Source organism: Bactrocera neohumeralis, chromosome 4 (genome assembly GCF_024586455.1).
Source record: "Bactrocera neohumeralis isolate Rockhampton chromosome 4, APGP_CSIRO_Bneo_wtdbg2-racon-allhic-juicebox.fasta_v2, whole genome shotgun sequence".
Classification (NCBI taxonomy): domain Eukaryota; kingdom Metazoa; phylum Arthropoda; class Insecta; order Diptera; family Tephritidae; genus Bactrocera; species Bactrocera neohumeralis.
In genome coordinates this window covers 2733522-2758354 of record NC_065921.1, presented here as the reverse complement: position 1 = coordinate 2758354, position 24833 = coordinate 2733522, and the positions used below count along the sequence as shown (strand labels likewise).

The window sequence follows — 24833 nt, the reverse complement described above, 5'->3', positions numbered from 1 at the left end:
ATCATAATTAATTGTAATGGAATTTAAATGTATTCGATAAAGCTAATCGATTTTTTTCGTCGATAAATAAAAATATGTAAAGAAAAATCATATGAAGTTCTATGAATATTTGCTCAAAACAAACATATTTAGTGTACCAGTTTTATTTATTTTTGAACATTAAAGGTACAGTTATTTAAATATAGTTGGCGAACAATTTAACTGTTCGAAATTATTTCTTAATTTCATTTAACTACTTTTTATGAACTTAGTTATTCTTTTTTAACACGTAAATCATATCATAGTCATATTAGTCCACTCCAAGGCCAAATTTTCCGTTACAAAAATGGCGGACAACACCCATGCTTAAATCAGCAAGGATATGTATAAATTTCATTAATTGCTAAATGTTTTCTCTAACTTTTTGAATATTTAGTGTTAAAAAGGGGGAAATTAATTTGATATTACAATGTTATATTATAATTACGTGCCTGATTGCATATGAATGAAAAACCTCACACAAAGTGTATTTAAAAGTGCTAAATATTATATGAAATCCTTAAAAAATAAATTTCAAATTCATATTTAGTAAGAACAGTAACTCCAATAAAGCCATTAATATTTTGCAAGGTCAGACCCTATATATAGAAATACATATATACATATATAAAAAATAATAATAAAACATATTTTTACACTAAGATCATAAAAGTATTAATTAAAAAATATCATAACAACAAAAGAATTAATAAATAAATGATTGTGAAGTTATAAACATTACAAATGCTTCATTTAAATTGTGAAAAAAGCAAATCAAATTTTCATATACTATATAGTTATTGCGTATTAATAAATCTAAAAGAAGTGATTCATTTTAACACCAAAAGTAATGCGCGTTTTATTTATAAATAAGCATATCAGGAAGAGTTCCTCCCGGGCTAGGAGTTCTTCTTTCTTCAGATTTTTCAATAAAAATTCGTTACAATCATCTCCGGGGTCCGCTTTTCTTCTACAGGCCTGCATACATTCAATGTTGGCAAGACGTTACCGTTAACGGTTTTCTTATTATTTTGCACAACTGTACGTGGATGTGTGTTATTCTATTTTTTGATTATCCCCAAAGATATTTGGTAATACAAAATATTTGATGATGTATCGCAAACGGCAAGTGTAATGTAAGCACTGAAATATTAAGTTAACGTTAGGATCATATTTTATTATTCCAATAATATTTTGCTTATTTTAATTAAAATATGCCGCATAAAAACAGAAATTGTGAAAAAGCGGTTACTTACCATTTTGTCAGACATTTCTGAATATTTTCAATATCGAGTAGGTTTAACGGTTGACTTGACAGCAGAGGAATAAATGCTATAAAAGCGTCGTCACGTTGCCCTTGTAAATAAACCAAGTTCAATTCAGAATCGTAGCATTTTTCCAAATTCGTTATCCGCCTATCTATTAAAACAATATTTACATTATGGTCATTTCTTATTGGATTGAAAATCCATTGAGCAAATTTACCACATTGCAAGTCCAAAAACACTCGGGCGCCCAATGCGCATTTTACTTGGTCCTTGCTGCCTAGAACTTGGAAATCTCGCAGCTGTGAAATATAAACAAAACATAAACAGTTTGAGAGGCTTTGCTTCCTCGGTCGATAAAGCTGTGATTAAGAAGAGCTGTCGAATTCGTGGCTACCACTCACCGTGTCAACAAAATTCATCGCAAATCTAGCTTTTGTTTCAGTTGAATTAACAAAAATATATAGGAGTCCAAATGACAGCTGCAATTCCATGCGCTAAACCTTATTCCGAAAGCTGCAACATCAAACTTGAATTATAGAATAACAATTTATCACAGAGCATTTTTCGACAAGTAAAATAGCTTTTACTTCACTTTGCACTGCTATGCCGACGATAAGCGTTGCCAGTGCGTGCTGCTGGTCATAAAATGTACTTGCACAATGCGATTATTAAACAATTAATTGTAAAAAATCGACTTACTTAATTTTTTCATTATTATTTAGAGAAAAGTAGCAGGTTTTTGTTGTTTTAATGGCAATGATTTATAAAAAGCAATTTATGAATGGCAAACTCAGGTGTATGGAAATGACGAATTGAGTCGATTTCATCATGCCCGTCTGTCTGTCTTTATAAGCACACTCAATCCCTCAGAGATATTTGTGTGAAGTATTGCGCATATCATTTTCTCTCCAATAAAGTGTCACACCCTTAAATAGTAAATGGAAGGTGAAAATAAATTTTTATTGCCAAAACAAAAAAAAATCGATCAACTTGAGTAGAAATAGCTGAAAGCTTTTCTTATAACTTCTACCCTTTGAAGAATCATTCCTAATTTCACTTCTTTTCTTAGAAAATCTTTCTATAAACATCTTACCGTTTAAAAAATACTAGTGAAGGTGTGAGTCAAGGAGGGATGGATATTTCCCCTTCTTTGGCTCGCCTTCAAATCGATGTTTTTTGGCAACCCAGAGGATACTTGACCTAATACGGGAAGTCGTGAGATGCTTCAGTCATATGTAAAAGAAACGTTTCTTGGCACAACCATGAGGATGGCGATCAGTTTCCTCCCTTGCGTGAACTTCTACACATGACTTCATCCTCCTATTCACCATACGCCGAATCTTTGAAAAGACCTGTGAAAAGAGAATCGACTTCGACCACCACCTCTTCGATCTCCGCTTTGAAAGCTGTTTTTGCTTTGAAAGGTTAAGAAAGGGCATGGGTGATAAGCCCATCGTACTGTAGTAAGTATGTATGTATGTTTTAATACTACTTATAAATAAAATTGCAATATTTTGTGGCTTCGTCTCACCCGTTTTTACTTCTCTTTATACATTTATGAATGCTGTGGTCGCTGCCACTATTTTTACTGTTAACATGGCTTCAACAAAAATACAACAGTCTAAAAATAAAGCAGCCCCAGATCGGATGATAAGTACATCGGTATAACAATACCATAAATATTGGTAGTCGGTCCAACAACTTGCAACCAATTGCGTGCGCAACCGCAGTTGCACTTGAACTTGCGAAGCCAATCAGATAATTAAGAACATCAACAGTTCCAGCCGCATTACGCCAATAACACAAGCAATTTAAAACAATTTTCCAACGCTAGGCCAAGTTGAAAATAGGTATGTCCAATGGAGGCAGACTTAGGCATTGGTATGAATGTGCGTTGCGCAATGGCACGTACGCTCATTACCGATTTCGCGAATAGCCGCTGCTGCAACAAAGGCAACAAACAGGCGACCGCAGTAATAAGCAAAACTTCTGCGACCATTCACTTTTTGCGATTCGTCTTCCACATTCGAAACTACCTTGCCTGCGCCACATCCCAGAGCCAGAAGCCTTTATGGAGATTCGAGATGCGAAAAAGTAAAAAAAGTGCTCTTCAAGATTCCTGTCGCTTTGCTCTTAGTTAACGCAGAATCAATTTAGATTTTTTAACTGCTGCCCAATTAGAGGATGACAGTAGGTTTTGGTATAAATACGATTGTCCAATCGTGGATTGGGCAACAGTACGCTTTGCGACAACCGACGTGTGCAGACCATTTCTGAATAAGTTCTTCCCTTTCAAATTTATAAGAGACGAGAAAATGTTCAAACTGGTAAGTGGCAAAAACGCATCCAAAAAATAAGTAATTCATTAAAAAGTCCTTTTCTCCGATAGGTGGCACTGCTTTTGTTCGTTAACGCCGTTGTAGGCAAAGTGACCGAAAAGCCTGATGTCTTGGATGCCATAGAAGATACCGAAATTCACTTGGTTCCAACACTGCAGGCCACTTCGATAATCCAGGAACCCACTTTGGCCAAGGTGGGCGATTTGATTCACAGTGTGCCCACCGCCGTTTCCCATCAGAGTTCGACCATAGTTCACGACCGCGCCAATGTGGCCACGCCGATAGTAGCACCAGCAATTAAGACACACATCACTCCGGTTATCAACTCATACGCTTCGCCACTGGCACGTTCTTATCCCAGCTTCTATCCGTATAGTTACTATTATGACTTCTATCCTTATGCTTACAAGAGTATCTACTAAGCTTGGACCGATCGTAAAAAATGTTACCATATGCATGAAACAGCCTCATAAGAAATGGATTAAGACATAAGCTCTTATTTAAAAATAAATGATTTTAATATGACTTCCTGCAAATTTTCTATCCTCAACTAGAATAGTGCGCAAACCTCACAGTTGTCAAGGGCGATTTCCAAATACCTTTTCGAATTTGTAAGGAGTTCAATTCAAAATATCTTTACAGGGCTCAATAGAACGTCTCAGTATTATGAGGAACTTACCTTCTAAGGTTTTTACATTATTAGATTCAGTGAATCCAATGACTCCCTAAAGTTCAAACAGAAAATATTTTTGTGATGAAGGATGGTGGAAAGAATAATAATGATAAAGAACAGTTTTAGTTAGAATTTGGTTGATAATACCTATATTACCGTTAGGTATGGTAAGAAATACGATAGGCCATGAAAGTTAAAGTGGTAATAAGGCTATGAAATGTCACTACAATTGCCGTGAACAAAGAGTCTTGTATGTAGACTGAATATAGAGGGTGATCTGTTACGAGGTTCCCTACTTTCTTAAAGAAAAAGCACAGAAACTACAAATTTAATGGAAAATGTTTATTATCAATCGAAAGAACATTCCTTGACATTTATTGTCTCTATCAAATGTTGGCCGCAGCTACGTCTCAGATGGTCTATTCGCTGAGTCCAATTTCGAGCATTTTGACTGGTAACCAAGGCCTGAATCGAAGCGGGATTGTCCGCATAGACTTTAGACTTTAATATCTCCACAGGTGTGATATCACACGATCTTGGTGGCCAATTGACCGGCCCAAAACGAAAAATTATCTGCTCACCGAAGTACTCTCTCAATAAATCCATTGATTGATGCGAGGTGTGAGAAGTGGCGCCGCCTTGTTGAAACCACATGTCGCCGAGATCACAAGCTTTAATATTAGGCATCTAATAGTCGGTTATCATGGCGCAATAACAGTTGCCATTGACAGTTACGTTCTCATCGGCATCACTTTTGAAGAAATATAGACCGATGATTCCACCGGCCCACAAACCACACCAAATCGTTGAATTTTTACCTGAAATGGCAGCTCTTTAATCTCTTCAGGTTGCTTTTTGTCTCAAATGGGATGGGATGGGAATTTTGCTTGTTTACGTCCTCCTCGAGCCGGAAATTGGCCCCTTTGCTGAACAAAATCTGGCACGAAAACGTCGGATCTTCTTGGAACTTTTCAAGGGCCCATAGACCGAAGCTATGTCGCTTGGAAAGGTCGAACAGCTTCAGTTCTTGCAGAAAGTATATTTTGTATGATTTTAATTTAAGATCTCGCAGTAAAATGCGCTAAGTCGTTCCATACGTCAGACCGAGTTGCTCTGAACGGCACCGAATCGACTCTTCGCGGTTTTCGTGTATACTCTCAGCTACGGCAGCGATGTTTTCTTCACAGCATGTTGGACGTGATCTATATTATTCAATAGTGAATGCTGGGTCTCAAGATTTTCGTAAAGTTTTTAGATGCCAAAGTGGGACATCAGATAGACTCGCTTAATCGATGACAGCGCCAATTAAAAAATAATATTATGACAGACCGATGATTTTAAATTATTGTTTTTAGGTTTCAATCGCGCAGTAGAGATACGACAATATTTTAGACGAAAGACGAAACCTCAATTTATTGTCTGAATAATTTATACAAATATATTTTTAGGACGTCTTATAGTGCCATAGTTATGGAAGAGAATATCCATAAACATGCTTCTGACCCGCATCGAGATCGGCTTCAGCGCTCAATGGTTTCACCTTATGATTTCAGTACTCGTTTGCAAATGTAAAGTTTCAATATTTATGTAGGTACTATATTTGTGTGCAGCAGCTTGGAATTGAAAGGCTTCGTTTAGTAGAAACATTTTCTTAGTCATTTTATACCAAGTCCTTGAAAAACAACACGAACGTGTGCAAAGCACGTGGTTATGCATTTTTCTGCGTAAATCCAATTGAATGAGCGCTTTCTAATTCCAAGCCACACTAGAATTATCATAAGTGCGAAATTAAGGGGCAGGTGTAAGTGAAGAGCAAAAGGGCAACGCAACAGCCACAAAGTTCCATAATTTGCGTGCGATTTTTTTTTATTTTTCGCGTATTTGTTTTCTTTATGTCACATTCATTCGGGCAAAAAAATCGACGGAGTGTGATTTCAACGCCACAAAGGCGACGTGAGGAAATGCTGCAATGCAAATACATGGTATTTTCACTACTGACATCGTGCAACGACGCACACGCGTGCCACATACATATGTGTGCAATTCGTGGTGTGCATTCGATGTTCTTCATATATGCACCTTCCTCACGACATCGGAATGTGTGCGTTGTGGGTGAATTTTGTTTTCCATTTACGGAAATATAACATTTTCGCCAATAAACTGAGGCTCTAGCAGATTGACACGTATAACCATAATGACCCTTACAGTCTTTGAACAAAGAGTGGGATAGTTTTGTCAGCTCTTTCTTAACGGTTACACTCGATAATGTGTCTAGTTTTCTTAAAGAAAGCGAAAGTAGTTTGACACAACGAACTTTTATTAATTAAACATATGCCAAGACCTTGGGGCTTGGAAAATATCCATTTGAGTCTTTTTCAACATTTTGGGCCAACCGAACTGATTGAAAAGACCTCCACTTGTGCATTTTTGTGTGAAACAGTGTGTGCCTTTAGTTTACAGACAACCAATCCCAACTTCGCAAAGTGCGCTAAGCTTTGCTCACCAGTTTGTGAACCCGATTCAATACCGTACTGGTTTTGGGATTCTAACCCCACAATTACGAGCGCATACCATGTGTACTATACTTACATATGTATACCCACGTATGTCCAATAGAAGACTCTTGAATGAGGTTAATTAGCATAGCTGCCTTGGGCAAATGAATTTGACCTGCTGCGGAGGCAGGTGTCAATTGGCTGTAATGAACGGAAAATTTCAAAATTCATCAGCATGAGCAAAAATACAGAACTAACGGCTTATTATCACAGGGAAAGGAAGCATTCGAGGATTGCACTCCTGACATGGATATGCGCTAGCGGACGTGTGCACAAAATCATACGCGCGCATTAACGCAATTCTAAATTTTCTGAAACCGTCAATCGAAAAAGTTCGTGATATCGCTTAGCTCCTGCAGTTGCGTCCGCTAATCAACGCTTCTTCATTGCCTCGGTCATTTGTCAGTGCGCAGCAGTTAATTTATACGAAAGCATTTGTTTGAGCACTTGCTTGCAATCAAGTGTCGTCGCTGGTAATGGATACAACCAGCAAAAATACTACGAAAAACATATATACAAAATGGCAAAAATGCACCCGGTTTGGTAGGACTGTCCTTAATTGCTATGCCACATATGAGCGCGATCTGTCAACCAGTTTGTTTACAGCGGCTGCTTAAGTCGGTACACCTCAGCAGTACGTAGCGATTTTTACAATGGATAAAAATATCGAAAAAAATGTCAAATTTTGTGTTTCTAACCAAATTTTGGGCGCGGAATCGTTGCGAATGTAGCAAAGGCTTATGGTGATTCAGTTTTATCAAAAACACAACGAGAAGACGGTCGAGAGATCGTTCTGGACGACCTTCCATCTCTTCAACAGATGAAAATATTAAAAAAGTTAAAGATATGGTGCTTGAAAATCGTCAGGCAAGTATTAGAGAGATGTCAAGAGAGCTCGAAAACTCTCGCGAGTGTGTTCGAAAGATTTTGGTGGATATTTTGTGTATGAAACGTGTTCTTGCTTGACTCGTCCCAATAAAGTAGGGGTTTTTTTCAAAAAGAGTACCGTAAACAGGACTCTTTGGACATGCTTGATCGTGCGAATACCGATCCCACATTCATGGAGAGCATTATAACTGCCGATGAGATATGGGTTTATGAGTTTGACATGCAAACAAATCAATAATCATCGGAATGGAGGGAAAAGCACGAGCCGAAACCAAAAACCATTGAAAACTGCCAAAGCCGCTCAAAAATCAAGGGATGTTCATTGTTCTTTTCGATGTTAGTGGGTTTGTGCATCCTGAATTTGTTCCGGAGGGACAGACTGTCAATAAAAAGTGAAATTTTCCATTGAAAAGGGCCGGAGTTATGGAAGAACAAATCATAGATTTTACCCGATGATAATACACCATCGCATCGATCCCTGTGGATCGGCTTATTAAAACTAGCCGAATCATGTAATATCTAAAACTTTACCAATATCCTAATTTCCAAAGAATTTTATTTTTAATATACATATATATATAGCGAATTTTTGCTCTGAAGAAGCTTCTATGGATGCTGATATGACACAAATAAATCTTTCTCATTTCTGAAATCATGGCTACCAAATTTATACTACTTGCAATGTATTAAATTAAATTGGTTTTGCTAATTATCAAAACACAGCATCCCGAAATAATTACATAGACATAATATTAATCACAAGGCGGTAGACAATTATACATACATACACACCTACTACCCTAGTCAATCAGAAACTGGCTAACATACATACTTGGATATTGAAGACAGTTAATCAAAAAATTGTATTTCACCAAATAACTTAGCAGTATGTGACAATGAGCATTGCGAGAGCATTGAAGAAATGTCGCTTTGAACGCACCGTTGTCAGTCTCCAACGACAGCGAGTGACCCACGTGGTTTGCGCTGAAACCGAATTGTGGTTTCCTAATTGAGTTATAAGCTGGCCAATTATGACATTTCCGTGATCATCATTCGCAGCCACAAAGCATTCGTTGTCTGCTCGTGTGGCGATTGAGTGGCCGAGTGTAGACACAAAGGTTATATATTTGCGTTTAATTCATACGGACGTGTAAGCAGTCGTACATTGTTTTGGACTTGAGTAGAAGAGACCACATTAATAGAGTTGGGAGTATGCACTGGGAAAAACATCAAAATTTTGTTTGAAAGAAGTAATTATTTGAATGTGCTAAATAACATTTTCTATCTATAACTGAAAATTCTTTGTTGAAACGTGATCTAGTCCGAAAGAGACCAAACTTTCCCTTTCTAAACTGGAATTGTGTGATTTTCATTTCAAGGGATTTATAGAAATAAGAGTTCAAAATAATAAAAGTAATAACAGAGTGTTTTTCGCTTCATTTTTTAAACTACAAACGCTTTTTCCAACATAATTGAACTAGATATTAATAATAGTGCATTCCACTGAAGAAGGTCTTTGGTAAGCTCCGAAACCTGCAAGTGTAATCATTCATAAAAACAGACCCTGCTTAACCTCTGTGAACGTTTATTCAGGTCCTCAAATAATACGCACACATGTACGGTTCTGTGTATGACAATGTTATTCTGTGTAAAATTAATAACAGCTCAATTAGCAGTTCGATTTGCATAATTAGTTTGTTTGTTGTTTTCAATTTGTCCATTTCCCAACATTGACACAAACAATCATTATTTTCAGAGAGTTGTGATGTCAGTGCCGAATTTCATTTGAAGGCTGAAGCGTTGGCAGTAACAAGTGCATGAAATTAATAATAACGATCACATGCTTGTATGTGTCATGGTGCTTAGGGGTCAGTATGGTAATCTTTTTTCTCAAAAAAATTTTTTTTTTACATTTTCTGCTTCCCTTATACCCTAAGATTTAATTTAGAAACTCACTTTGCCATTGGAAGGTTTCGAAAAAGGCCCAAAAATAATAATACCGCTCAACGTTCGGAGCGCTCGGAGTGCACACCTCAAACTTTAAACGCGTTTTTCTCAAACACACACTTTTTTAAACTGGTGGACATGATTCCGGTCGAACTACTCAACCGATTTGTTTAATTTTTTTTTAATGTTCACAAAAGGCCTGGCTATCGCCCCTAATAGATTAATGATTTTTTATAATTTATTGACAATGTTATGAAAAAATGTATGTAAAAACACATGGTGAAAAATTAAAAACAAAAACACGTTAATTACTTTTTTATTTATCAACATTTTTTCATGATTCTATTAGGGGTGATAACCATTCACGTGCTTTTTAATAATAAATTGGGTTTTGTATTTCAGATGATATAAACATGAGAAATCGTGTCCGCCAGTGAAAAAATGCTTCTAATTCACCCAGCCATTTCTCCGACAGATGTCATCCTAAAATTCCGAGAAAAATTTGTTCATACAATCCACAATATACCTCATGATATGTGAAAAAAGTTCTATTGTAGAATAAAAATTTCTTTAAAAAAAATGTCAAAAAAACAGGTCAGCTTACCCTACTGACTCCTTAACTACTCTCTTTAAGGCATTATTGTGTAACGAGCACATTGGACGGAATGCTACGAATATTAACTACCACATTACTTTAATTACTGCTGTAAATAGCTAAAATTTCAACAGAACTATAATGTTACGTTATATTCTGTCCAAATAGCTACAGGACATGCAAAGCCAACAAATACAAGACAAATGTCAGGGTATTCTTGAAAGCAAAGAAGGTAAACTCAGTTGCTCAGTTCTACATTTAACGGAATTTCAAACAAAGTAGAACAATTTTCTGATAAATGCGAAGATGATAAAGTCTTTATGAAATGCCATTCAAACAAGCCACATACAAGTAGATTTTCACTTCGAAAACTCCTCACACATCATTTATATGCTCACACACACATGTGCAGGAAGCCAGTACATTGTTGTTATGGGTCACTTGGTTAGGCACCAGCAGGATATGCGTTTGTCATTTATTGCACTGAATGTTTTGAATACTAATTGCACTAACAAAATATCTGAATTACTGCCACAGGACGAAATTCACACACACACATACATCACACAATTGTGGCATCGCCTTTGGTGTGTTTGGTGTATGCAATTCTGATATTCTCTGCTCAACTGTCTGTATGTATATGCATTTGTATGCAGTGAAATATTAATAGTTTATTGTAGTAGCCAGGCAAAGCTTCATCTTACTTTTTGTCCAAGTGTTGCTCCAAAACAAAGGCGAGGAAAATTAAAAGCAGACTTTATATAGGACAATAATTAATGAATGGTCCATTATTGGTTGGCATGTTTATCGAACATAGACTTATTTCTTTACTATTTAATTATAGCCAAGCGCGCGTAAATGGCACTCTATCAAACCGTCGCGCTGAAATGAAGTGGAAAAGACAAAAGTAAATACTTTTAAAAGCGATTTTAAAAATCAGATGTACATTCCTTATTCATAATGTAAATAGAAAAATATATTATTTTTCAATATTACGACTTTTATTTATCTTCCATCATTATATCGTCATTAACTCCGCTGCGGATGGCTGGGCACACAATTGTGAGACACTCAATGTGCGGCCTTTTGCTTCTTTTTCCACTTATTAATATGTATATTTATTTGTCACTTGGTACAGTACCGAAGATATGCTCTGCGTCCCGTTGGACGTCAATCCAGTTATTTTTGTGGCATTTCACCATTAAAAATTTCGCTGATTTCGCTTACAAATCCCTAAGCTGCTTATAAAATATTTTTCTTTGTACTAGTAAAACTCTACTCTACATTAACCTCACTTCCACTTCCGCTGACGACATTTGGGCAACTTAAGCATATTTGGTGTCTAAAAGTTTTCCTACCTGCGTGTCATTAATTTCCAGTTAGGCGCTAAAATTATATGCAAATTGGCTTGCTGACTTCTTCTTAATGGAATAGGCAGCGGTTGGAAGAGAATATGAGTAATTGCCGAAAATATGAATTTCATAGAATTGGGTAAGAAACTGAGTGGAAAATTTGCAAAAAAGTATCTTTAGATAATAGTACTTGGTGTTATTTGAAAAACTTCGGTGGTAGATTCGAAAATTTTAATGAGCTTTAAGAATAAAAAAACATGAATTGATACAGTAAAACTTCTATTAATTATCTCATTTCAATCACTTTTATAAAGCAAAAAGTGCCTTACAGCTAACTTTTTGTTATAGCGTACTCACAGGACTACTCGTAGTGGAGTGGATATATCGAACATTGCTAATAGACTTCAGTCTTTCAATATATCAAATCATCAATATAATCAAAATATAAATTGTCCGTCTACCATTTTGAATTTGAAGGACATTAAAACTCGAGCAAACCAATAAAAGAAAGCGTTTTTGAACAGCACGTGTGATTTACGTAATTGCTTCAGCATTTTCCAACACAGATAACTTTCGTTGCTACCCCTAAGAGTACTGTTAGACCTTCAAAATACTTAGGCTCAACTTATATACACCACGCCAGTTGCCTTTTCATGCGAATTAATTTAAGAATATGTATGTTTGGTGCTGAAGGATCACGGTTTCAATGCCAAAATGTAAATAGTAACTATTTGCGAGGAAAGTGTTGCGCCAACTTCGAGCTGAGCGCTACTAAACAAACATTTCCGCGTCCCTCGTAATTCCGTAAGCTCCTTTATGCACGCAAACAATATCCTCAAACTGCCAGAAGAACAAACGGCCACAGTAGGAGAACAAAAATTTACATACAAATTGACTGTGCGATAAGCCGGGAGATGAGACGAGCTGTCACTTAGTCCAGGATGCGGAGTAGCTACGCCCAAGGTTGAAGAAGAAATTTCCAGTTTGGCTGCGTGGTCTGTTTGCCTTTCGCGATTTCGTGGAATGACAGACTGCAGTGTGATAGTTGTCATAGTTTGAGTAAAAGTTTATCCAAAGAAAATTTTTTGAAAAAAAATTATTTTGTCTATAAGTTACTAACAGTTGTTGTAATCGTTGTTGTAAGGTTAAATTTAATGTATCTGTAAGTTTTCCTAAGTGACCCTAATCAGAGGCAGTTCTCGAAAATTCATAATTATTTAGGCAAATTTACTACCTACACTTACTTCTTGTGCTTGGCACTCCCTTCAAGCCACACATATGTACTTACATACATATAAAAATAGCCTTTGAATAACGTCCAACCGGCGACTGCGAGTGACTGACTTTTGTATGCCACACTTTCATACTAATTTTCAGGCTTATGGCTGGAGCAGGTATCATGTACTACTTGATTATGACGGGATTGCATTGACACGATGACATATGCGAGCCGTTATCTATTGTGCAAAGGATCAGTGATTAACACATGCCTTTCAAATAGAAAAGGGTGCGTGTTTGGCCGTTTACACTTGTTGTATGTATTGCTTAAGCTTTCAGGGATTACCTACCGAGTACCGAGTGTAGTGTATCATTTCCATTCATGTCTGCTTATTTACCTTTGCAATTGACCTTTGTGCCTTTGGTTTTGCTTATTTACTTATGTTCTCTTAATTTAAATTCTTTGTAATCTTGGTACTTGGCTCTGCTTCAACCAATCTGCAACATCAGCATTTTATTAATCATCATTTGTTCATATTTGGAGGTTAAGTCCTTAGCCTTCACTTAAATTCCTTCTTCAAGATAGAAATTGAGAAAAAGTGAATAACTGTTTAGATTATGGAAACTACCTAAAGTTGAAGTCATAAAATCATTAAAAAGTATTAAAATGAACAAGATTTAAAAGCTTCCCCTCAAAGGCGGGAGACATATCGAGATACTCATGTAAGAAATTTTCAAATAAACACCAAAACTTAGCAGTGATGGCATGACTTACTATTTTCTCAATGACTTTAAAATTTAAAAATATATTTTTTATTCTTAAGCCAAAATTACAACAATTTCTTACAAAGCTCAAACTTAAAACTTTATGCTCTATAAATATTCGTTCTCACGGTACCGAATACACATAGACGCCAAGAAAGCCTCTTTTATATGTAAGTATGTAATAGTATTTTGCGAATAAACACTTCAATTACAATGAAAAATTGTTTCAAATGTCGCGGTGGCGTTGACAAGTGCTTTCTTCTCCGCTGCAGCCCTAGGTGAAAGCCAGACACCAGACTGAATGGTAGCACAAAGATAAACAACAAAACAATTCACATTGTTGTGGTATTTGTAATCGTATTTGCCATTAAAGTCGGGCTATTTTTAATGGCGATAAGAGTCTGACTGTCAACAGGCCATCAAGTGCGAAGAGCTTATTGTGATGCTGCCAAATAATCAGTGAAGTGTAGTGTCACGCTTCTTCTAAAGGGCTGAAGACACATAATGGCTGTGTGAGACGGAGAGTGTGCGTATATTAGTGGTTGTTTTACACTCCTACTTCTCCGCAGAACCATTCTCTTGAAAGCTCGTAACGCCGACTCATCAGATGCTTCATCGTCCATGCCTCTGCACTATGTTAGGGGACGGGAATGATGAGAAACTCGTAGTGTTTTGTCTCTGCTCCTCCACTTTTCAATTGCCTAATCAGTCCAAAGTAGCACCTGTTGGTAAGAGTGATTCCACGTTGGATTTCAAGGCGGATATTGTTGGTGGTGATTGTTGGATATAGATATTTCGCCTTGTCCTCGTTCATAACCAGACCCATACGCTTCGCACCCTTATCCAGTCTGGAGAAAGCAGAACTAACCATGCGGTTATTGAGGCCAATGATATCAATATCATCGGCGTACGCCAGCTGCTCTTATAGAAGATTGTACCTGCTCGATTAAGTTCGGAGTATTATTTTCTCTGGCAAAAGATTCAAGAAGTCACACGATACGGAGTCTCTTTGTCTGAAATCAGCTCGAAGATGTTCACCCCGATACTGACGGAGCTTTTGGTGTTGCTCAACGTCAGCTTACACAGTCGTTTAAGCTTTGAGGGGATACCAAGTCCAGACATAGCGGCGTAGTGGCAGTTTCTTTTCGTGTTGCCGAAAGCGGCATTGAAATAGTATTTATCATATAAATTTACTGAATATTATTTTTATTTTACTCATAACTTTTAAGAATTTATTTTCTGCCACCATCACCGTTATCAATTAAAAGTTATAATGTTGTATAAGTTCTCACCACTTTCACTCGCTTCTTAATTTAACTACTTAGCAAGGCAACTAAAAGTAGAAAGTTGGAAAATTAGTATTTTTATAACAATGACAGCTATTTTTGCGCGTTCTAACTGTAAAACTAACAGCGTGTCGCGAAAGCTTAAAGAAAAGCTGCCGCTACTTGCGGACTTGCTGGTGTTTGGCTCCTTAAATTTATCTATTTCTTGCCTACATTTTTCCATACTTTCGTTCTGCCTCAAACTCTTTTGCCTTGGCATTAAAAACTTTAGTTTCATTTCCTTTCGGTTTTGCATAAGCGGACCGACATTCAGAAGAAGTTTTCTATCTCTATTATCTGCCATCATTCTATCCGGTTTCCTTATCCGCCCTGCGACCGGCAACTCTTCCGATGTTGCTCAAATTTCACTTTAGCGTTGTTTCTTCGTGTGTGTGTATGTGTATGCATGTCTGTCCTATCATAGCACGTCTTCATCGATGCCCGCAACACGAGCTATCAAATTTCATAGTCTACTTTGCACGAGGGCAATTATTGCTAAGCAATTCATAAATGTCCATATGAATAAAGGATACATACACACATACCTATTATAGATCTCACATTATGCCATTATAGTGTCCGATGTATATTACTCTAATCGTTTTTGAAATTCAATTAGCTTAACAAGAAGGAACGTGCCATGCAAATTCGAAAGTCATTGTATTTGTAAAGGCAGAGAGAACTTAGTGGAACGCTGAAAGCATGAATTTAAAAATGTCTGCATAGAAAAATACAAAAAAGTTCTGCCTTTAAACGATGCTCTTGTTCTTGGATTACTGGGTATATAATAAATATATATGTTTATAAAAGAAGATGTTTAATAGAAGCAGATTATGTGTTTAATGCGGAAGGTATTTTTTGGCATAGTATGTGGTTATATTTATAAAACATTGGATTTAACAACAAATTACTTCATTGCGAAGCCAAAACTTATAGGTTTGAATCAAGGCACCTTTGGATCGCCGAAGCGCTTTGAACCTATCACCTACTGGTCGAGGTGAATATCAATTTGTTTACCCGAAACAAGGTACATACAAGTATGTTAAATTCGGCACATAGTTTGTCACACCCAGAAAGAAAGGTCGCAAACTATAAAGTGTAATAAAGGAGCACCATGACGAGTTAAGTCGATTTAGCTAAAAATTTTCCCACGTCCTTTTCTCTACAAGAAACTGTTCATTTGTCGAACTGCCGATATTACATCACTCAATGGAACAACTGCCTTACAAACAAAGCGATCAAATTCGAGACAGAGATTTTCGTACCATATACCCCATTTTGTGCCATAGGAAAGGCATTTGCAGAGGTTGCAGCTTCCATGCACCCGTGCAACGAGTAATAAATTTTTGTTTATACTTAAGTACTGATCCGTTACTCTGTCTTATTCTGTCAGCTCGGTTCATGTACACGAAGCGTGCCGTTTGTCTTCAAATCAGCGATAAAGAACAACTTTGAATCACTAGCGATCAGCTTATCCGTACCTGATTTGTTTATGAACGTTCGCATCAGCAGAAAATACCCGCAGTGATGCAAACTCATGCTTCAATGATTGAAATGATCGACAGCGTTCGGATTATATATCATCCCCTAAACACTGATTTACTCGTGCATTTCTGTTCTATTTCAAATACAATTGTTTGTATATACATTTCTTATATGTATAATGAAAATTCCTCGATGGAATTTCCATTGTTTACGCATCGAAAATTTGTAACATGCGCACATTTTCAAAGCTGATACATTCATGATTTAAATCAGTGTAGCAGAAAATTGTTGATGTTTGCTGTACTCGATTCAAACAATCGTCGCAACGCTATGAACTGACATGATACGATTGAAACCGAAGCCAGCCATACCAGAGAACGTAAAGCTTTACATTCTCTGGCCATACCGTTTACTCGATCGTGATTGCCGAATAACAGATTGTTCGTGTTGCATCAGATCAGTTGACGCTGGCGGGTACTCGAATTGGTCAACAATGTTGTCTATGCTGAACTGAATTGATTTGATTGTGTTTTTGGCACGTTCTGATTTAATGATACTCGTGGCAGCTCTATGGTGTCGATATTAATTTGTGAGTTTCTGTTAAGTGAAGAATACTGTACGGAACGTGTGTAATCAACAATAAAGATAACAAAAGAGGAAAACAAAAGATTTAATGATTTGAGGAGAGTAGATAGCAAAATTATTGTCCAAGCCTGAGTAATAAAAATTATTACTCCAAAGCAAAGGAAGCGCGAAAAATGAAATAAAGCCAAACAAGCGAAAATTAAAGATGCAATAAAAATTCGCTGACCAGTGCTTTGCATAACCAATCATACTTTTCATGAGTTTTGGCAGCTGCTCTGGTGATGCGTGTTACAAGCATAAATATGTGTGAGTATGTATATTAGACAGAGTCGATTTACAGGGAGTCAAAAAACACAGTTGTGGGAAAGCAAGGCGAGCTGTTTCATTGCTTTTTAAGATGAACAGTTCTATAATTCGAAATGTGTGGTTAACATGTCTTGGAATACATTCAAATAATGAACAGTGAAATGTAAACAGTGAATTTAACATTTAAATGCGTCAATATTCAGATATTTTTTATAACTACGGAATAATAAACATTCGACTATATCCATAGTAACTAAAAAATGTTAAACAGTAATGAAGAAAACAACAAACACTAATGTCGCTAGATTTTTTAGATTCACAGTCTCTTAGGCAAAATTGTTCAGAATGATCCGTAGAGCACTTACCGCATACCCAATTTTATAGAAAAAAATAAACCCGCTCTAATGAACATACAAGGAGCGTTCCAAAGTAAACAGGACTTAAAAAAACAGAACAAATAGTTTTTCTCGGCAAAATCAATTTATTTTATTCAAAATAGTCTCATTCTGCTTCAATACAGCTTTCTGCACGGTCCAAAAGCATGTCGAACGAGTGTTTTAGCTTGTTGGCCGGTATGGCCGCTAGTATGCCGGTGCAAGCCTTTTGAATGGCCTCTGTATAACGCTTTCCTTTCATGGGCAAATGCATTTTTCCGAAAAGGAAGAAGTTGCACGGTGCCATATCAGGTGAATACGGGAAGTAGTTAATGGTCAAAATGTAATTTTTGGTCAAATAATCGTCCTTCGAATGTTGGATTATGAGCAATTTTTGGTCGTCAATCAATTTGTGCGGAACAAACCGTGCACACACCTTTCGCAAGCCCAAATGTTCGATCAAAATGCGATAAATCGATGTTTTGGAGATGTTCAATTCCATTTCCATGAATTTCAATGATGATTTCGGCTGATTTTCGATGAATTCACGCACAGTTTCGAAGGAATTTCCGGTGATCACGGATTTTGAATGGGCCACATGTTGATCGTCATTTATGTCCTCACGACCACTTTGAAAACGTTGAAGCCACTCGTGCACTCTGCTACGGGATAGGCATTCATCGTCATAAACTTGTTTCATCAATTGAAACGTTTTGGTAAAAGTTTTACCAATTTAAAAACAAAATTTAATGTTGGCTCTTTGTTCGAAACACATTTTCGCACCGACAACACAAACATACTGACACTTAAAACGCAATAACTTCACTTCCAATATATGAAATGTCAAGAAATGAAAGTCACACAGATTCTAACGCACTAGTCGTCATATAGATGGCGCCACCAGGGGGCACTAGATTCAAAAAGTCCCGTTTACTTTGGAACACACCTTGTACATTTGTACATACATTTATGATTTCGTATTTCTTCGCAGTGATTAGCTCAACCAACTTTACGCTGACGTTTTCCATAGCAGATAAAGCATCAAGGCTCTGCTTGTCATATCCATTAAGGAAGTTGAATTAGCTTATTGAAATAGTATATAATGTAAGTATAGTTCATCAGTGTTGAGTTAATTAGCGTGCTTAAAGTAGAAAGCAAAAGAAAACAATTTAATTAAGTGGCACAACTTGTTGAAAATGAAAACCTCTTGCATGTACGCTAATAAGAGACTGCTGATGACTGGAAATAACGATTTAGTTGGATTTTTTAATTAAAATGCATCGAGGAGTTAACACCGAAAGTGAACGCGCTCATTTGCTGGACAAGTGACAGCCGACAAGTGGGCCGGCCAACTGTGTCACAAACATCTTCATAATGGATACTAATTTAACATTAGAAAACAATTACTTAAAAGCGTTATAAGGCAATAAAATAAGAGGATAATTACTGCTAGAAAAAAAAGAAATTTCAGCGAAATACATTTTAAAGCCAGTATATTTGGTATTAAAGTTTGTAGAATCACATATAGATTTCAGTATTTTTTTTTTTTTGCAAAAACAAAATTGATCAAAGAACAAATATTTTGCCACCAAGCAAGTTCTGTGGGATTAAGCAAGAATTTTGTTAAAAATGTTGACTTTTTTTGGATAGTGATATGTACTTATATATAGCATTATAAATTGATATATTGAAAAAAATTGGTTTTGAGTTGCGACTTTTTTGTAGATAGTTTGCGATATATTTGCCTTAAAAATATAAAAATTCCGAATTAATTTGATTCTATGTACACTTCCTTTGAAAAATGCGGTCATATTCGATTCAATTAAGAAACGTAGAATAGCAATTATAATTTTGAAGCTTTCGATATTTGAGGTCGATAACTTTATTATTTTGGTTCTTATCCACTGGAACCAAGAAGACAATGAGAGCCGAATTGGTCAATACCAAAGCATTCCTTGATGAATTCGAAGCGAAGAATGTGCAATATCCGTTAAGAACAGCTAAGTTAAATTTTCAATTTTCCACAGTTATGATTATATACATAAATGCCACAGTTTTATTACACAAATCAAGGAAAAACATTGAAAATTTTAAGCCTTTACCGTTCAAGCAATGTTGTCTCTAAAAAAACATTAAATGTAATAGCAATGGACTCGGAAAAAATTAAATAATATATCAAGAGTTTATTTATACACAAATTTATTAAAGTTTTCCCTCACTGGTTTTTATATAACATTATCTAAAGGCAACATCAACAACCCTTCGTCTACCATCCGTTAATGTGCGAGATACGAAATATGCCGTTAGGCGTCAGCTGAGAATTGAACAGGTGTTCCGCCTTCATGAAAGTCAAGTAATTTCAGCAGCCGAAATTAAGTTGGCTTATGATTTAATTTGCTCTTAAGTTGTCACCAGTTGCTGCCTTACGCTTCCCTGCGTCACACAGTTCAAAGGCTCTTTGTTGTATCAGGACAACCTTTTTCAGCCGAAAGGAAGCCGGTCTGAATTAAGTGACTTTCATTGAATTCTTAATTAAATATATGTATGTAAATGTATTGGTATATCTGTACTTTTAAGTACATACACATTCAAAACGAAATACTTACGAGTAAGTACCACATACAGACTTTGAGGTGTGTTAATGAAAATCTGTAAAGGAGAATTTTTGTTTGTAAATTTTTAAAGTTTGTATTCGAGTGTATCAAATATTTACAAAATTTTTTAAATATTTATAACGGTAATTAAATCTAATAATCACGACGTTTCTCTTAAGTGCCGTAGCATCTATTTACCTTCATGGACCTTTTAAATTGTGGTAAAACCTTTTATTTTTATATAATCAATATAGACTGTTGTGCCATTTGTTTAACGAGAAAATAGACACGTAAGAAATAGCTAAGTTCGAGTATAACCGAACATTTCATTCGCTTGCGACTTGCAAGGATTAAAGCCAGGGCATGTTATATGGGGTCTAGGCCGAGTTTTCTCTCGATTTTATTAATTCTTAGCACAAATTTGCACCGTTACAAGAAAAACAAGCTCTAAGTTTTAATCAAATATCACATATTGGTCGATATATTAAATATAAAGTCACACGGAAATGCGAAAGCCTTTATAATAGGTATATGGGGGCTACGAAAAGTATTGACCCTATTCAATCAATTTTTGACACACAGAATTACTATTATCAGGAAATGACTCTCTCTTTCAATTATATAATATATCTCACATATTCTTCTAAAGCCCTCTCATACCTCCGTTATATGGGTAGTGAGCACGGTTACTATCCGATTTCATCCATTTTCCCACCACAGGAAGGAGCTCTTATAATATTTGAGCTGGGTGAATTTGGTTATTGTAGCTTAAGTGGCTTAAGGGATATATACATTATATAATTATTTGCTTAGTAATGGTACTTAATAAGTTTTCGGTTAATTGTGTTTTTTGCCAATGAGCGCACATACCAAGTTTCATCAATATATCTCAATTTTTACCCAACTTACAACTTTCACAAACGGACGGACAGACAACTAGTCATCGGGATTTCAACTTTTTTCCTCATTCTGTTGATTTATATACTATACATATATGTATATATAACCCTATATCTATCTTGATTAGTTTTATGTGATACGTACAACCGTTAGGTGAACAAAACTATTAATCTCTGTAGCAACATGTTGCAAGAGTACAAAATCGCTTATCTTCCTCTTTCACGTAATCTTTAAATTCTGCTGACCAGCGGGAAAATCGGCTTCCCAGTCCACAAATATTGAACTTGTAATAAGTTATGAGTGTAGCAATGAATTGTATGTAAATAAAACCTGCAATTATATCAATTTCGATTAAATGGCCGCTTTTTTAATTATATACTATAATCCTCTCCAAATTTCTTAGGACCGTTCTCGGAATATTTTTTTTGTACACATAAAATAAAAAATACTTTTGCGATGAGTTGTAGTGGCACTTGGTGAGAGAAACGATAAATATTGATAGCTTTTAAGCAATTGAGGCCTTTTTAAATGCTTACCTTGAATGGAGTCCATGTATACATAGCTCATATTTATACATATATTGTATCTGCTTCTGTTAACTGGAGGATATTATATGGCTAATTTACTTATTTATTTAAATTGATTTCGAGTCCTGTCATTGTCTGGCGAAGGGTAAATGATTTCAGAAAAAACTTCTTTGTGATGATGGTCGAATTGATTATTATTACATCACAGCGGCATAATTCATGACTTGAAAACTTAACTTAAGTATTAAATTAACTGATTTTATCCAAGTAACACTAGGTGCACATCGAAGTTAAATACTGTTGCACTGGGTTAATGCTTATATATATGAGACATTATAAATTATTTCTCTTACTACTCCAATCTATTGAGCATACTCTTCTCATTAGTAACTCCTCGTCACTCGATAAGCATGTGCTTTACTTTCTGAGCTTTCAGACAGTTTAGTGTTGACATCAAAATCAACAATAAATCACTGTCAAAGCGTGATTTCACCAAATTGGCGTTTAATCAGCAACAACACGAATTATTTGTTCAACACTCCATGCCGAAATGCTGACATGTTTCTGGGAAAATAAAAAGGGGTTCTGCAAAGCTTTATACATACAGATTTATGCTATAAGTACGCATGAATGTCTTCACAAAACGAATCAATCAAGTGGAAACTATTGAAAAAAGTATTAGAGCGGGCTGTGGATGGAAACATAAATTTCTTTTATTGTGTAAGTTTTGTTCTGTTTGGTATGCCATACGCCAAATAACTGATATTGAGGTAGAACTAGAAATAAAGTTTTTCAAATTGTAATGTTTTCATAAATATTTTTCTCGTGACTTTTAGTTATCGTTAAAGGTTACATGTAAATAAGTGGTTCTTCTTTGTTATTGGTAGCATTGTTGGTAAAAGCAACTTGAACTCCACCGAGTCAATTCATTGTCATTTCAAAACGTTTGGCAACATAGGCATACAATTCATGGTATGAAGCTTAAGCTATTTGTTTGGTAAAGGCAAAGCCGTAGCCCATGAAATTACATCAAGTTTGGGCATTATGACAATCATGTAATTTTGGTTTGGTTTACGAACCAAATGGCCATGAGGAAAACCACCGCACTCGATGACTATGTAGATGGAGTGACATTTGCCACAAGCAAACAGATTTTGGAGGCCTCCTGCCAAAATCAGCGTAGCCGGTGCAAAGCCGCAGCACAGTCAAAAGCGCTACCAGCAATGAGTTGCTCAATAACAAAGGGCGCAAAGCGCAGCCACTTTGGTCATGTTCATGTGTGCTCCATTGTTCCATTTTCATAGTTGCCTGCGCTATTAAGTTATTAACCGCTAGGAGCAAAACATACCCACACACACACTTCCTCAGTTTCTTCCTTGCTGCATGCTCTGCCTAGAATTGTGGCCTCGGTTATGGCTATGACAAAAAGGTCGAGTCAAAATTCAAATATTTTTAATTTTAAATGAAATTATAGCTTGGGAGTTTTTATATAATAAACGCTTGTAATTTTCGAAATATACTGTTTTACCTCATATGTACATATATGTATATGTGTAGTAGATATCAATCTAGCACTTCAAAATATATTTAATTGTACCCTAATTTGTAGCGGCTCATAAATATTACTGCCACAACAACTCTGCCGATGTAATTATTTTCCAGTTACGTGGGAGACGGCCCAAAATAAATACAACTCGCGCGCCACACCCTTGTTGCTGATTGCGGGATTTTCGAAATTATTTTGCAATTTTCTCAAAATCGTGTGCCTACACATACACACACGTACACTTTAATGAAATTTAATACCTTGAAAATAATTACATTAAAATTATGACTCCCACATATACGAAGATTAGCAATGAATTCGAAATAATCGCATTTAACTACGCAGTTGTAAATGTATCATAAAAAGGGGGGGTATGCATGGCGTATGAGCAATATTATGAAAACACTGAAAGCATCTATTTAACACTTTTATTTCTTCTATTTTATATTGCTTACGAATGACAGAGCAAGATATTGGTTTTGCATAAATTGTTATACACAAGATAGAGCAAAATCTTAAGCTAGTTTCTAAATGTGAAGCATCTCCAAGGCAATTGAGGACTTATATTCACTTGCAAGTCAACAAAAAACGAATGAATGAATAAAAATAATATACTTTTACAGAATTTAATGTACTTCAATAATAGCCGATTAATTTTTAAGAATTTTGGATTATCTCGCTCTCATAGGCGATTTCTGGAAGGCTTCCCAAAAAAGATGTCTGGCAGTGAGCACGAATTTTTCGTTTAAATATATATTAAATAAATATAAATATTATCTAAAATGCAAAAAAAAAAATATTTTTGGGGATAAATACAGATAATGATCAAAGAACTAGTCAAAATTCTGACAAAATGGTGGCTTCCCAAAAAGAAGTTGTTTGTTGTGAAAAAATTACTCCCTCAGACTGGCTTAAAAATCGAAATTGTTATCAATAATATATTTTTCACAATTATTACCTGACGAATATATCCAAGAAGGTCGTGTGAAAAGTGAACTGATTATCAGTTGTTTCGCAGAATTTTTGCTCACCTATTCTGAAAACAGTGCGTTTAAAGTTCTGAAGGACGATTACACTATGACAAAAAGTTTGTAAAAATCCGCTCTTATTTCCGACACTATTTACGGGATCAACGTTAAAGGTTGAGAGAATATATGATTTTAATATTGGGTAGTTGAAAAAGTCTTTTCGTATCTTGTCGATAGATGTCGTGGCAGTCTTATATCTCCAGTGTTGACAGTCACATTGTGTCATACCATTTAGTGTTGGAAAGGTGAGCTTTAAGCTTCATTTAAACAAAAAAATTAAATACGGGGAAGTTGAAAAACCGTTACAGAACAGAAATTCGCTATATTTTGAAATTTTTGTATGAAAAAGGGAAAAATGCCACGCAAGCCACCGATGAAATTTGTGAAGTTTACGAAGACGATACTGTATCAGTTCGTGTAGCACAACAATATTGCATAAAGTGGTCGACCAAATTGGTACATATTTGCTTATTTATTTATTAGCATAAATATAAAAATAAAAAATTACTTGAAGTTTGATTAGAAATACGAAAAGACTTTTTCGA

At 35.8% G+C, this 24833-nt stretch overlaps 2 protein-coding genes across 2 annotated transcripts; one reads left to right on the top strand and one right to left on the bottom strand.

The window, feature by feature from the left end:
- Positions 1-97: 97 nt before the first annotated feature.
- Positions 98-1882, bottom strand: LOC126756669 (uncharacterized). The gene is made up of 4 exons (XM_050469903.1): positions 1688-1882; positions 1504-1585; positions 1275-1437; positions 98-1161 (listed from the first exon to the last, which is right to left on the bottom strand). The coding sequence occupies exons 1-4, from the start codon at positions 1775-1777 to the stop codon at positions 1080-1082; spliced, it is 417 nt and encodes a 138-aa protein (XP_050325860.1). The 5' UTR covers positions 1778-1882; the 3' UTR covers positions 98-1079.
- A 1392-nt stretch (positions 1883-3274) lies between these two features.
- Positions 3275-4099, top strand: LOC126756103 (uncharacterized). The gene is made up of 2 exons (XM_050468938.1): positions 3275-3613; positions 3676-4099. Exons 1-2 carry the CDS (start codon positions 3602-3604, stop codon positions 4045-4047), a joined length of 384 nt encoding a protein of 127 aa, XP_050324895.1. The 5' UTR covers positions 3275-3601; the 3' UTR covers positions 4048-4099.
- The last annotated feature ends 20734 nt before the right edge of the window (positions 4100-24833 follow it).

Coding starts and splice junctions, on each gene's coding strand:
- LOC126756669 (XM_050469903.1), bottom strand. CDS start 1,777: ATGGAATTGCAGCTGTCATTTGGACTCCTATATATTTTTGTTAATTCA. Junction 1,438..1,503: donor GTTTTTGGACTTGCAATGTG/GTAAATTTGCTC, acceptor TTGTTTTAATAG/ATAGGCGGATAACGAATTTG. Junction 1,162..1,274: donor CAGAAATGTCTGACAAAATG/GTAAGTAACCGC, acceptor TTAATATTTCAG/TGCTTACATTACACTTGCCG.